At 46.1% G+C, this 15670-nt stretch overlaps 1 protein-coding gene across 1 annotated transcript in view; it reads left to right on the plus strand.

The window, feature by feature from the left end:
* LOC121567690 (transforming growth factor beta-1 proprotein) overlaps nt 1–14098 on the plus strand; it is a 38728-nt gene extending 24630 nt beyond the window's left edge. Inside the window, exons 2-6 of the mRNA XM_041877905.2 lie at nt 948–1217; nt 5325–5556; nt 5668–5818; nt 7088–7198; nt 11594–14098. Of these exons, the coding sequence (XP_041733839.1) occupies nt 948–1217; nt 5325–5556; nt 5668–5818; nt 7088–7198; nt 11594–11641 (812 nt within the window). The 3' untranslated portion in view covers nt 11642–14098. The remainder of the gene's footprint in view (nt 1–947; nt 1218–5324; nt 5557–5667; nt 5819–7087; nt 7199–11593) is intronic.
* Nucleotides 14099–15670: the final 1572 nt, after the last annotated feature.

A 15670-nucleotide genomic window follows, 5' to 3' on the forward strand; every position in this document is an offset into this window, starting at 1 on the left:
CCCTCCACCCCCTCCACCCTTCCCCTCCTCCACTCTCCACCTCCTCCACCCTTCCCCTCCTCCACCCTCCACCCTTCCCCTCCTCCACTCTCCACCTCCTCCACCCTTCCCCTCCTCCACCCTCCACCTCCTCCACCCTTCCCCTCCTCCACCCTTCCCCTCTCCCACTCTCCACCTCCTCCACCCTTCCCCTCCACTCTCCAGCTCCTCCAGCCTTCCCCTCCTCCACCCTCCATCTCCTCCACCCTTCCCCTCCTCCACTCTCCAGCTCCTCCACCCTTCCCCTCCTCCACTTTCCACCTCCTCCACCCTTCCCCTCCTCCACCCTCCACCTTCACCCTCCACCCTTCCCCTCCTCCACTCTCCACATCCTCCACCCCTCCCCTCCTCCACCCTTCCCCTCCTCCACTCTCCAGCTCCTTCACCCTCCACCCTTCCCCTCCTCCACTCTCCACCTCCTCCACCCTGCCCCTCCTCCACCCTTCCCCTCCTCTGGGTTGAAACTCTATTGTTGATTCGTTGGTTCAAAAGATGTCAGTTTGTTGATGACTTTTTTGCAACTAATCACATTGATGCTACGCGGCTACAGTACATTGATGCTACGCGGCTACAGTACATTGATGCTACGCGGCTACAGTACATTGATGCTACGTGGCTACAGTACATTGATGCTACGCGGCTACAGTACATTGATGCTACGCGGCTACAGTACATTGATGCTACGCGGCTACAGTACATTGATGCTACGCGGCTGCTGTACATTGATGCTACGCGGCTACAGTACATTGATGCTACGCGGCTGCTGTACATTGATGCTACGCGGCTACAGTACATTGATGTTATGCGGCTACAGTACATTGATGCTACGCAGCTGCAGTACATTGATAAATAACAAGAGAACACTGTTGTCTCAACCATTTCTCTCTCTCGTCCTCCCTGTGCCCCAGATAAGAATGTCACCAAGCACCAGATGCTGTTTAACCTGAATGAGATGAGGTCCAGCGTTGGGGACTACCATCTACTCTCCAGTGCTGAGCTCCGCCTGCTCATCAAGACTACTAACATCCCCGCTGGTCGTGAGCAGCGTCTGGAGCTCTATAGGGGGCTGGACAACAGCAGACGATACCTGGGATCACGCTTCGTCACCAACAAGTTGAGCGACCGCTGGCTGTCTTTCGATGTCACAGCAACCCTCAAGGAATGGCTGATGGGGACCGGTGAGTCCAGACAGATAACAGTCATCTGTTAGTCAGGTTATAGCCCGTGTAAGTCAGCTCATAGCCAGTGTAAGTCATCTGTAAGTAAGGTCATAGCCAGTGTAAGTCAGGTCATAGCCAGTGTAAGTCATCTGTAAGTAAGGTCATAGCCAGTGTAAGTCAGGTCATAGCCAGTGTAAGTCATCTGTAAGTAAGGTCATAGCCAGTGTAAGTCAGGTCATAGCCAGTGTAAGTCATCTGTAAGTAAGGTCATAGCCAGTGTAAGTCATCTGTAAGTCAGGTCATACATTTTTACATTTTTACACAGGTCATAGCCAGCCCACTGTTGTGACTATGTCTAGGAATCTTCAGTCATTTTTTTAAATTAACATGAAATCTATGTCAATCTATCATAACTTTGGTAATTTCTACTTGAATAACTTTTTTTTAAATGTATTCATATATAGTATATATGATTTTATATCTGTGTCTATATTATCCATGAATTTCTATTAGATAGACCATATGGTTCAAGAGAAAATAGCCTACTTAATGAAAAAAGCATCTAATAAACATTGGCATTATTTTCAATTAACTATGCAACTCTTCCAACTGTTAACTTTTAACACAATTGACAACAAATACATACTGACAGATAGGGGGAATTCTGACTTGAGTTAAGCCTGCTTAAATTGAACATTATTCCCTTTTCATGCACAATGGGGGGAATTCCGACATGAGTTAAGCGTGTGTAAATGGACATTATACAATTTTTATGCACTTTTCTCTCTATGCATATTCTGACCTTGAATTTAAGCATCAGAATAGCATGCTATTCACCCGCTATTCGTTGCGGGTGGAGATCTAAGAAATGAAGGTGGCGGAGGTGTGTCTACAGAGACGCCGTATTCTGACCTTCATTCCCAAGTGGAACAACATATACTTTATTTTTTTCCGACAGAAATAACACCAGTCATTCTCAATGCAATGTTATTTACAAATTGATAAGAGCTATTGATAAGAGCTAGGTAAATGAGTAAGCCGTTTGGATATGGGATTGTAAATATATATGACAATAGTTTTAGATCTATTTTACCTTATGATCGATGGAGACAAATGTGAAACCAGTCATATGGCAGCAAACTGAAGCATATTAACATATCACCTTTTCAACAGTGAAGTTTATGAAATTCCGGCTTTATAACTTGGGATCAAATTTGGAGGCGCAAGCTAATACTTCTGTACCGTAGCCACGTGCAAATGACAGTATAGCGCCAAACCTACCGAGTTGATTTATAATTTCTAGAATATTTTAATTATATGCCCGGACTTTTCACTGTATTTTTTTAACAATTTGTATCATGTTAAATATTAGCCACTATCGGTAGCTACGGTCAGTTATACCCACATACATTTATAACTGTCACTGATTTTAGTGATAATTTTCTTAAATTTTGCATCATTCCATTACATCATTAGTTTACCTTGCTTTCCTCTGTCAAGTTCCCGAGGAGTAGTGGATCATATTAGGCTAACATATTACAAGTTATATAATCATTTGGTACTATTTGAATCACTATCGAACTCAAAACCATATGTAGCATCACACCATATGTAGCAGTTTTAACCTGGAGCCTGGCGCATGGTTCACGACGACAGGACCTTTGTCATCACATTTCCGTGATTCGTGAGGATTATTATATACTGTTCAACCCCTATTGGACACTTTTCTCACCTTCCAATATTTCAGTTTCATGGGATTGTAAATATAAATGACAGTTGTTTTAGATCTATTTTACCTTATGCTCACTGGAGACAAATGTGAAACCCGTAATATGTCACCAAGCTAAAGCATATCAACATCTTTTTCCACAGTGAAGTTTATGAAATGCTGGCCTTATGACCTGCAGGGATGACATGTGGAGACCAAAGCTGTAGGCTTCTGGAGCCACGCGCAAATGACAGTATAGCGCCAAACCTACCGAGTTCTAGAATGTTTCATTATATGCCCGGACTTTTCACAGAATACAAAAAAAATAATGTGTATTGTGTTAAATATGAGCCACTATCGGTAGTCACCGTCAGTTATACTTACATATATTTATAACTGTCACTTTAGTATAGTGGTGTAGTGGTGCCTGGAGAAGTGGGTATCCTCGAATTTGGCCCCCAAAAAAATCAAAATGTCCCGCTGGTGAAGGAAAGGCTCTATGTGTGAAATTTTCTATATTTTCCTATATTTTTTTCAGGTTTTCGCTCTCAAAATCACACTTTTTTAATATATAGAAAAATGACAAAAAAATTGTTCTAAGTCCACAACAATGCTTGAACCACATCAGGAGACCATTTTTGAGGTCTGGGAAAAATCCCCCCAAAATTTGGAAGGGTGTAGTTGCCCTTTAATTCAATTGTACACTTTGCAAGAGACTGTTTGGCTAGCAGTGTTTCTGTACTGTACAATGTGGGCATACAGTGTAGGCTACATGTGATGGCAGAGTTTACAAAACAATTGCCCTCCCGATTGATAGCCGACAAATCATCCTGATATAATTCTGCCATGTAGGCCTACTTTGCAGTCAACATTTAATTGGGAAGGTTTTTTGGGGGGGAAAGCCTTTAGAAATGTTCATTCAAACAGCGGATGATGACTGAATTGCGCATCGCAAAGATTCAAGTCACGACTTCAGACCAAACTTTTTCAATACTTGGTTTGCATAGCCATTGTTGCCTTAGTTAGCATTTACTGGTAGATGTCATAAATTGAAATGTATTTTACCCTACGCGGCTACGGATGTCGGTCAATTCTGTGAGCTGCTCCGTGTGGCAACCAGTCGAGAGCTGCGCGTTCTTGCTGCCTGATATTCCGCTGAAACTATGTGTGCAGCGTGGATGTAAATATATTTCACGTGCTTTGTGATAGGCTACTTTGTGCATGATTTCTCTATTGTACTACATAATTGATATAGCGTAGGCCTATACCTCCACTATATCAGTGGGAATTAAGTGAGTATACGCAATGCCCACTGAAAGAAAAGTGTGTATACTGCTTTAGTGGTAGTTCCCTTACATTTTGCGTCATTCCATTACATCATTAGTTTCAGTGGCGATTTTAGCACGTACATCTTGGTGGGGAAACAAACAAAAAATTGTTTTAGATGCCAGCAAAGCCACTACACAACACAAAACAATACATTCATTGTGCTATAACGTGACAAACCAATGTATTTTGTGCGTAAAGGCTCTCCAAACTTGTTTTTTATTATTATTCATAAATACTTTCCTAACCCTAAATAATATACAAGATCAGAGTATTTTTAAATCTACCAATTGGTGCTGAAAAGGAGACAAATATGCATGTATTTACATGGCTTTATTTCGTTGAAAAACAGAAAGGAAAACGCCGCACACCGGGTGATTTTATTATAACAACGTTTCGACCCTTAGGCCTTCATCAGGCATCTATCTTTAATTGATCTCTAATATTCTGAACCGTTCTCTCCATATATTCTAGTGAGTCAGTGGAGAAAATTATAATTAAAGGTACACCAAATTTAAAGGGATGGCTTTTAGATAAATGTGCTGAAAACCCTATTGAATGAAAACTCCACGAGAAAATCTGTTCACCAGCAAGTGGGAGGGTTTTCAGCGGTTTAATTAAATGTATTCAGCGCGTGCAAGGGAACCATGCCTGCAAAGCTCGTTACTCACCTGCGTAAAGTAAGTCTGAATACCAACTACTGAGAAGTGCGTAGGAAAGGTGTATTTGTACGTCTGTGAAAAATAACGTATATTTCATGCTGAACCCCTCATATTTAACACCAGTGGTATTCACTAAGTAGATGGTTTATATTTAGGATAATGTTTTACACAGCTTTGTCATGCTATACAGATTTTTTTGTTGTTGCCTTATTTAATTATTTCATATATTTTACATGTGATAAGGCCAGACAGAGGGACAGAGATAATTACAGACACCTGTAAAATCTGAAGTACACAAAAGGGTTACTAGATGTATTTTATAGATTACATAAAATCCTTGAAAGATACCAACATTTTGGGTAGTTTGCTGGTAAAGTTTGAAAGTTTCCATTAATATACCCTCCCTTTGCAACCCTACCTGTGTTTCAGAGGAGGAGCAGGGCTTTGAGTTGAAGCTGTACTGTGAGTGTGGGGAAAAAATGGAACCGTTCTCCTTCACTATCTCGGGGTTGGACAGCGGGATACGAGGCGACGTGGGTGGTCTGTCCAAGAACATGCGGAAGCCTCATATCTTGGCCATGTCCATCCCCCAAAACTACAGCTCACACCTCACCTCCTCACGTAAGAAACGGGCCACCGTTACGGACGACACCTGCACAGAGTAAGGACCACTATATCTGACTCTGTCTGTTCGTCTGTCTGTCCATTCATCTGTTTGTCTCTGTCTGTCTGTCTGTCTCACCCGAACATCTTCCTCCCTTCTGTTCTGCAGTAAAACAGAGAACTGTTGCGTGAGGAAGCTCTACATCGACTTCAGGAAAGATCTGGGCTGGAAGTGGATCCACAAGCCAAAGGGTTACCATGCCAACTACTGCATGGGCTCATGCACCTACATCTGGAACGCTGAAAACAAATACTCTCAGGTACACTTCTAGAATAATCTCAGGTACACTTCTAGAATACTCTCAGGTACATTTCTAGAATACTCTCAGGTACACTTCTAGAAAACTCTCAGGTACAGTTCTAGAATACTCTCAGGTACAGTTCTAGAATACTCTCAGCTACAGTTCTAGAATACTCTCAGGTACATTTATGGAATACTCTCAGGTACATTTATGGAATACTCTCAGGTACATTTATGGAATACTCTCAGGTACACTTCTAAAATACTCTCAGGTGCAGTTCTAGAATACTCTCAGGTGCAGTTCTAGAATACTCTCAGGTGCAGTTCTAGAATACTCTCAGGTAGAGTTCTAGAATACTCTCAGGTACAGTTCTAGAATACTCTCAGGTACAGTTCTAGAATACTCTCAGGTGCAGTTCCAGAATACTCTCAGGTACACTTCTAGAAAACTCTCAGGTACACTTCTAGAAAACTCTCAGGTACACTAGTTTGGCACAGCTTAATTTCCATCCCTGTCTCCACTAATATAGTAATTTTAGATGTGAGGCAGTCATCTGTCATGTGACTGGAGCTGATGGATACCAGTTGTGTGTAATCATGAGTGTCTGTGGACCAGTCCGGCTGGTTGGAGATACTAGTGGAAAGTCAGGGGCTTCCCAGCTGTCTCCTTCTTCCTTATCTCTCTATATACTGTCTGTCTGTAAGGGCACTGTTTACACCTCTGGGCTCTAGTTGTAGCTTTCTTAGTGGTCAGGTCACGTGGTCTAGAAAAACTCCTGACTCACTAGCCCTGTAGTGTTAAATCCCAATAGCAGGTGGTGAAGTCTGCATGAGGCATGGTGATCAGGGTTTAGAACTGTCTCAGCAAGGGACTAGTAAACACTAGACATGTACTGACTGTGCTCTCTCTCTCTCTCTCTCTCTCGCTTCTCTCTCTCTCTCTCTCTCTCTCTCTCTCTCTCTCTCTCTTTCTCTCACTCTTCCTCTCTCTGTCCAACACATACATGTTATTTCTCAGCAATGTAGCTCTTGTGTGTCATATTGTCTTGGGGCTTTTGCTGACGATGCACTACTTACTGACGTGACTGTGTTTGTCTGTCTGTCTGTCTCTCTCTCTCTCTCTCACACACACACACACACACACACACACACACACACACACACACACACACACACACACACACACACACACACACACACACACACACACACACACACACACACACACACACACACACACACACACACACACACACACACACACACACACACACACAAACACACACAGATCCTAGCCCTGTACAAGCACCACAACCCTGGAGCGTCGGCCCAGCCGTGCTGTGTACCCCAGGTCCTGGAACCTCTGCCAATCCTCTACTACGTAGGGAGACAACACAAGGTACAGTTAACCCCCTAACCCTAACCTACACAACACAAGGTACAGAACCCCCTAACCCTAACCTAGACAACACAAGGTACAGGTAACCCCCTAACCCTAACCTAGACAACACAAGGTACAGGTAACCCCCTAACCCTAACCTAGACAACACAAGGTACAGGTAACCCCCTAACCCTAACCTAGACAACACAAGGTACAGGTAACCCCCTAACCCTAACCTACACAACACAAGGTACAGGTAACCCCCTAACCCTAACCTACACAACACAAGGTACAGATAACCCCCTAACCCTAACCTAGACAACACAAGGTACAGGTAACCCCCTAACCCTAACCTACACAACACAAGGTACAGATAACCCCCTAACCTACACAACACAAGATACAGATAACCCCCTAACCTACACAACAAAAGGTACAGATAACCCCCTAACCCTAACCTAGACAACACAAGGTACAGGTAACCCCCTAACCCTAACCTACACAACACAAGGTACAGATAACCCCCTAACCTACACAACACAAGATACAGATAACCCCCTAACCTACACAACAAAAGGTACAGATAACCCCCTAACCCTAACCTAGACAACACAAGGTACAGTTAACCCCCTAACCTAGACAACACAAGGTACAACAGTTAACACTTCTGTGTTGTAGAGGGGTGACATTCTATTTCTTCTCTAAAACTTACAGGCTACATAACATGTCATAATCAGTCATGACTGTTCGTGAAAGATGTTCAGCTAGGGATTGTCCACTAAGAGTGGTGTGTGGGAGTGTAGTCACTAACAGTGTGGGGTGTAGTCACTAACAGTGGTGTGGGGATGTGTAGTCACTAACAATGGTGTGTGGTTGTGTAGTCACTAACAGTGGTGTGGGGTGTGTAGTCACTAACAGTGGTGTGGGGATGTGTAGTCACTAACAGTGGTGTGGGGTGTAGTCACTAACAGTGGTGTGGGGGGGTGTAGTCACTAACAGTGGTGTGGGGATGTGTAGTCACTAACAGTGGTGTGGGGTGTAGTCACTAACAGTGGTGTGGGGGTGTGTAGTCACTAACAGTGGTGTGGGGATGTGTAGTCACTAACAGTGGTGTGGTGTGTAGTCACTAACAGTGGTGTGGGGGGGTGTAGTCACTAACAGTGGTGTGGGGATGTGTAGTCACTAACAGTGGTGTGGTGTGTAGTCACTAACAGTGGTGTGGGGGGTGTAGTCACTAACAGTGGTGTGATGTGTAGTCACTAACAGTGGTGTGGGGGGGTGTAGTCACTAACAGTGGTGTGATGTGTAGTCACTAACAGTGGTGTGGGGGGGTGTAGTCACTAAAAGTGGTGTGGGGTGTAGTCACTAACAGTGGTGTGGTGATGTGTAGTCACTAACAGTGGTGTGGGGTGTAGTCACTAACAGTGGTGTGGGGGGGTGTAGTCACTAACAGTGGTGTGGGGTGTAGTCACTAACAGTGGTGTGGTGTGTAGTCACTAACAGTGGTGTGGGGGGTGTAGTCACTAACAGTGGTGTGGGGATGTGTAGTCACTAACAGTGGTGTGGTGTGTAGTCACTAACAGTGGTGTGGGGGGGTGTAGTCACTAACAGTGGTGTGATGTGTAGTCACTAACAGTGGTGTGGGGGGGGTGTAGTCACTAACAGTGGTGTGATGTGTAGTCACTAACAGTGGTGTGGGGGGGGTGTAGTCACTAACAGTGGTGTGGGGTGTAGTCACTAACAGCGGTGTGGGGGGTGTAGTCACTAACGGTGGTGTGGGGGGGTGTAGTCACTAACATTGGTGTGGGGTGTAGTCACTAACAGTGGTGTGGTGTGTAGTCACTAACAGTGGTGTGGGGGGGTGTAGTCACTAACAGTGGTGTGGGGATGTGTAGTCACTAACAGTGGTGTGGTGTGTAGTCACTAACAGTGGTGTGGGGGGGTGTAGTCACTAACAGTGGTGTGATGTGTAGTCACTAACAGTGGTGTGGGGGGGTGTAGTCACTAACAGTGGTGTGATGTGTAGTCACTAACAGTGGTGTGGGGGGGTGTAGTCACTAACAGTGGTGTGGGGTGTAGTCACTAACAGCGGTGTGGGGGGGTGTAGTCACTAACGGTGGTGTGGGGGGGTGTAGTCACTAACATTGGTGTGGGGTGTAGTCACTAACAATGGTGTGGTGTGTAGTCACTAACAGTGGTGTGGTGTGTAGTCACTAACAATGGTGTGGTGTGTAGTCACTAACAGTGGTGTGGGGTGTAGTCACTAACAGTGGTGTGGGGGTGTGTAGTCACTTACAGGGGTGTGGGGGCGTGTAGTCACTAACAGTGGTGTGATGTGTAGTCACTAACAATGGTGTGGTGTGTAGTCACTAACAATGGTGTGGGGTGTAGTCACTAACATTGGTGTGGGGTGTAGTCACTAACAATGGTGTGGTGTGTAGTCACTAACAGTGGTGTGGGGGGGTGTAGTCACTAACATTGGTGTGGGGTGTGTAGTCACTAACAGTGGTGTGGTGTGTAGTCACTAACAGTGGTGTGTGGGTTTGTAATCACTAACATTGGTGTTGGAGCGTGTAGTCACTAACAGTGGTGTGGGGGTGTAGTCACTAACAGTGGTGTGGGGTGTAGTCACTAACAGTGGTGTGATGTGTAGTCACTAACATTGGTGTTGGAGCGTGTAGTCACTAACAGTGGTGTGGGGGTGTAGTCACTAACAGTGGTGTGGGGTGTAGTCACTAACAGTGGTGTGATGTGTAGTCACTAACAGTGGTGTTGGAGCGTGTAGTCACTAACAGTGGTGTGGGGGTGTAGTCACTAAAAGTGGTGTGGGGTGTAGTCACTAACAGGTGGTGTGGGGATGTGTAGTCACTAACAGTGGTGTGATGTGTAGTCACTAACAGTGGTGTGATGTGTAGTCACTAACAGTGGTGTGGTGTGTAGTCACTAACAGTGGTGTGATGTGTAGTCGCTAACAGTGGTGTGGTGTGTAGTCACTAACAGTGGTGTGTGGTTGTGTAGTCACTAACAGCGGTGTGTGGGGTGTATAGTCACTAACAGTGGTGTTGGAGCGTGTAGTCACTAACAGTGGTGTGGGGGTGTGTAGTCACTTACAGGGGTGTGGGGGTGTGTAGTCACTAACATTGGTGTGGTGTGTAGTCACTAACAGTGGTGTGGTGTGTAGTCACTAACAGTGGTGTGGTGTGTAGTCACTAACAGTGGTGTGTGGTTGTGTAGTCACTAACAGTGGTGTGGTGTGTAGTCACTAACAGTGGTGTGGGGGGGTGTAGTCACTGACATTGGTGTGGGGTGTAGTCACTAACAGTGGTGTGGTGTGTAGTCACTAACAGTGGTGTGGTGTGTAGTCACTTACAGGGGTGTGTGGGTTTGTAGTCACTAACAGTGGTGTGGAAGCGTGTAGTCACTAACATTGGTGTGTGGTTGTGTAGTCACTAACAGTGGTGTGGGGATGTGTAGTCACTAACAGTGGTGTTGGAGCGTGTAGTCACTAACAGTGGTGTTGGAGCGTGTAGTCACTAACAGTGGTGTGTGGTTGTGTAGTCACTAACAGTGGTGTGGGGATGTGTAGTCACTAACAGTGGTGTTGTGTGTAGTCACTTACAGGGGTGTGGGGGTGTGTAGTCACTAACAGTGGTGTGGGGGTGTGTAGTCACTAACAGTGGTGTGGGGGTGTGTAGTCACTAACAGTGGTGTGGGGGTGTGTAGTCACTAACATTGGTGTTGGAGCATGTAGTCACTAACAGTGGTGTGGGGGGGTGTAGTCACTAACAGTGGTGTGATGTGTAGTCACTAACAATGGTGTGATGTGTAGTCACTAACAGTGTGTGTAGTCACTAACAGTGGTGCTGGGGTGTGTAGTCACTAACAGTGGTGTGATGTGTAGTCACTAACAATGGTGTGATGTGTAGTCACTAACAGTGGTGTGTAGTCACTAACAGTGGTGTGGGGGTGTGTAGTCGCTAACAGTGGTGTGTGGGTGTGTAGTCACTAACAGTGGTGTGTGGGTGTGTAGTCACTAACAGTGGTGTGTGGGTGTGTAGTCACTAACAGTGGTGTGTAGTCGCTAACAGTGGTGTGTGGGTGTGTAGTCACTAACAGTGGTGTGTAGTCGCTAACAGTGGTGTGTGGGTGTGTAGTCACTAACAGTGGTGTGTAGTCGCTAACAGTTATGTGTGGGTGTGTAGTCACTAACAGTGGTGTGTGGGTGTGTAGTCACTAACAGTGGTGTATAGTCACTAACAGTGGTGTGTGGGTGTGTAGTCACTAACGGTGGTGTGTGGGTGTGTAGTCACTAACAGTGGTGTATAGTAACTAACGGTGGTGTGTGGGTGTGTAGTCACTAACGGTGGTGTGTGGGTGTGTAGTCGCTAACGGTGGTGTGTTTGTGTGTTTCAGGTGGAACAGTTGTCCAACATGATTGTGGAGAGCTGTAAGTGCAGCTAGAAGACAGAGGTGGTGTCTTCCTCCATCTCTGTATTCTACCCCTCCCCTCACATACACCCATACCGATTAGAGATGGAGTGATGAGAAAGAACTCAGAGAGGAAGAGGAGAGAGAAAGAAGGATTGACTCTGGGATGGAGGAGTGGAACAAGGGATGAAAAGATGATCCGTGTGATCCATGACAGAACCAGCCTCCTCCAGATGGACCAAGACCAGGACTACTGACATTTCTGCTTTTACATCCACTTTATATACTGGATGAATATAGGCTTTCTTCAAATAACACATATATCTCAAGGAGTAAATTAATTTATTTGTTACATGTAGCAGAGCTGTATAGCGTAGTACTGTAGACGCATTGACGTGCAGTGGCTTGCTGGGTAGTGATGGAGAGACTTTGGAGAGGGGGTGGGGGTTATCGGACACCCCAGAAGAGGTACAGGAGGACTTCATTGGACCCAGACAAGACCAAGAGGACCAGAATGGAATCCTTAATTTAGGGTAACAAACTGTTTAGTAAGGATGGGCCCAGGACTTGTTGTAACCTACAGTGCCTGTCCAGAACTCACTTGTGCCAGACATTAGTACGAGGACACCACACGTTTGCACAAAAGCCAAAGGACCTTGTTTATGTGGGTGTATCATTGGGCTGGACCAGTTGTTGCCCTATCACAGAAGAGGTTGGAGAAGTCTTACTACAGCGGGACACAGAGACTGACTGGGACCTAAGGGATACTGTTTACTCAGTGGCTGAGACACTGTTACTGGATGACGTCCTCTAGAGACACTGTTACTGGATGACGTCCTCTAGAGACACTGTTACTGGATGACGTCCTCTAGAGACACTGTTACTGGATGACGTCCTCTAGAGACACTGTTACTGGATGACGTCCTCTAGAGACACTGTTACTGGATGACGTCCTCTAGAGACACTGTTACTGGTCGATGGCCTCCAGAGAGACTGTTACTGGTCGATGGCCTCCAGAGACACTGTTACTGGTCGATGGCCTCCAGAGAGACTGTTACTGGTCGATGGCCTCCAGAGAGACTGTTACTGGTCGATGGCCTCCAGAGAGACTGTTACTGGTCGATGTCCTCCCTGGCTAGAGAGACTGTTACTGGTCGATGGCCTCCAGAAGGACTGTTACTGGTCGATGGCCTCCAGAAAGACTGTTACTGGTCGATGGCCTCCAGAGAGACTGTTACTGGTCGATGGCCTCCAGAAAGACTGTTACTGGTCGATGGCCTCCAGAGAGACTGTTACTGGTCGATGGCCTCCAGAAAGACTGTTACTGGTCGATGGCCTCCAGAAAGACTGTTACTGGTCGATGGCCTCCAGAGAGACTGTTACTGGTCGATGGCCTCCAGAGAGACTGTTACTGGTCGATGTCCTCCCTGGCTAGAGAGACTGTTACTGGTCGAAGGCCTCCAGAAAGACTGTTACTGGTCGATGGCCTCCAGAAAGATTGTTACTGGTCGATGGCCTCCAGAAAGACTGTTACTGGTCGATGGCCTCCAGAGAGACTGTTACTGGTCGATGGCCTCCAGAGAGACTGTTACTGGTCGATGTCCTCCCTGGCTAGAGAGACTGTTACTGGTCGATGGCCTCCAGAGAGACTGTTACTGGTCGATGTCCTCCCTGGCTAGAGAGACTGTTACTGGTCGATGTCCTCCCTGGCTAGAGAGACTGTTACTGGTCGATGTCCTCCCTGGCTAGAGAGACTGTTACTGGTCGATGTCCTCCCTGGCTAGAGAGACTGTTACTGGTCGATGTCCTCCCTGGCTAGTAGCTCGTAGCTCCATGGTCCTTAATGTTTCATCTTTACCGTCCATCACTTTCACCTGTTTATTTAGCTTTATTACCGCTAGTATGTTATTCTGTTATTCTATGTGCTCTCTGTCAGTGTGTTTCTGTTCCTGTGTCATAGGTTGTTCATCATTCTGTCTGGCTTGTTGTAGCGTTGTGTGTGTGTAGCACATGCTCTGTGCTGTCAGACGGATGAGTAACAGTGCTAGTATTAGTGGTGACACCATGTCGTTGGTCCGCCCTGCTTTATGATATGCTTGTTGTTTTAGAGGGAGACGGAATGTGGTGGTGGCGGTGGTGGTGGGTTTAGAGGAAGCTGGGAGCACCATGGACTGACTGTTCACACTGTTAATGTGTTGTTGCTTCTCTTTGCTATAAGTCAATATAGACAATTTATTGCTTCTATTTAAAGATAGTCACATTTCTGCTTGTTGTTGTTGCCCAAAACACTCGTTTTTATTTGTTGTTGTTGTTGTTGTTGTTGTTGTTGTTGTTCAGTGTGATGTACTATGCATGTTCCAGTTCATGTCAGAGAGGGGAATCTACTTCTTTCTTCATCTCACTTTAGAATAATTGCACTTATTTTTATCAGTCCTTTTTGTTTCACCGTAAATATCTTAACAACTTGAAATAAAACATTGATGTTGTTCATTCATTGCATTATTGTTGCAGATTTCTAGAGAACATGGGGAAACTTTATCAACTACTAGTATTGTTTTCCCTTACGGCCTGGTAGGGCTGTGTGTGTGGGGGTGGGGGGGGTGGGGGGGGAGGGAGTGATCCACGCCATGGTGGAAAAGCATGTTGCGTGCCAAGTGTGTGTGTCCATCAGACGGACAGACAGTCATTCAGCCAGTCATCCACACACACAGACAGACGGACAGTCAGCCAGTCATCCAGATAGACAGACAGACAGTCATTCAGCCAGTCATCCACACACACAGACAGACGGACAGTCAGCCAGTCATCCAGATAGACAGACAGACAGTCATTCAGCCAGTCATCCACATAGACAGACAGTCATACAGACAGTCAGTAAGGTAAACAGTGTATGCCTGTTTATACTGCAGTCACTCTATGGCCTTACTACCTGGGAGGAGACCTGGGGCTATGCTTCACAGGTGGGTGAGGAGGGGGGAACGGCATTCCCGAATGCAGGGCCCCATTCCTGGCACTGTCTCTACCAGCGGGCATGGGCTCAGTTTTACTGTCTCTACCAGCGGGCATGGGCTCAGTTTTACTGTCTCTACCAGTGGGCATGGGCTCAGTTTTACTGTCTCTACCAGCAGGCATGGGCTCAGTTTTACTGTCTCTACCAGCTGGTATGGGCTCAGTTTTACTGTCTCTACCAGCAGGCATGGGCTCAGTTTTACTGTCTCTACCAGCTGGTATGGGCTCAGTTTTACTGTCTCTACCAGTGGGCATGGGCTCAGTTTTACTGTCTCTACCAGCAGGCATGGGCTCAGTTTTACTGTCTCTACCAGCAGGCATGGGCTCAGTTTTACTGTCTCTACCAGCTGGTATGGGCTCAGTTTTACTGTCTCTACCAGCAGGCATGGGCTCAGTTTTACTGTCTCTACCAGCGGGCATGGGCTCAGTTTTGCTATCTACCAGCAGGCATGGTTTTTCTCACTTACCGTATTCTCTCTCTTCCTCTTCTCTCAGTGTCATCTCACCTGTCTCTCTATCTATAGAACTGCTCTCTGACTCCGTCTCTCACTCTACCTACTTCTTTCATTCTTTCTCTCTCTCCCTCTCCCCCCTCTCTCCAGGGATTAAGGTACTACATAGAGAGGGAGAGCAGCAGGTTCAGGCCCGTTGGCTGAGCCCAGACTGAAGGCCAGTGACAACATGGAAAACTAAATACACAAATATACTGTACACAGTAGTACACATGCTGAACTCACACACACACACACACACTCACTCATGCACACATACACAATCACACATACACACATACACATACACACTCATACACACACATACACACACACTCATACACACACACACATACACACACACACATACACACACACGTTTGTTTTACTATCCTTCTGAGGACCAAACAATTGATTCCCATTCAAAACGGTCCTCTGTAGCTCAGCTGGTAGAGCTCAGCTGGTAGAGCTCAGCTGGTAGAGCTCAGCTGGTAGAGCTCAGCTGGTAGAGCACGGCGCTTGTAACGCCAGGGTAGTGGGTTCCATCCCCGGAACCAACCCA

This window comes from Coregonus clupeaformis, unplaced genomic scaffold (assembly GCF_020615455.1).
Source record: "Coregonus clupeaformis isolate EN_2021a unplaced genomic scaffold, ASM2061545v1 scaf1102, whole genome shotgun sequence".
Classification (NCBI taxonomy): domain Eukaryota; kingdom Metazoa; phylum Chordata; class Actinopteri; order Salmoniformes; family Salmonidae; genus Coregonus; species Coregonus clupeaformis.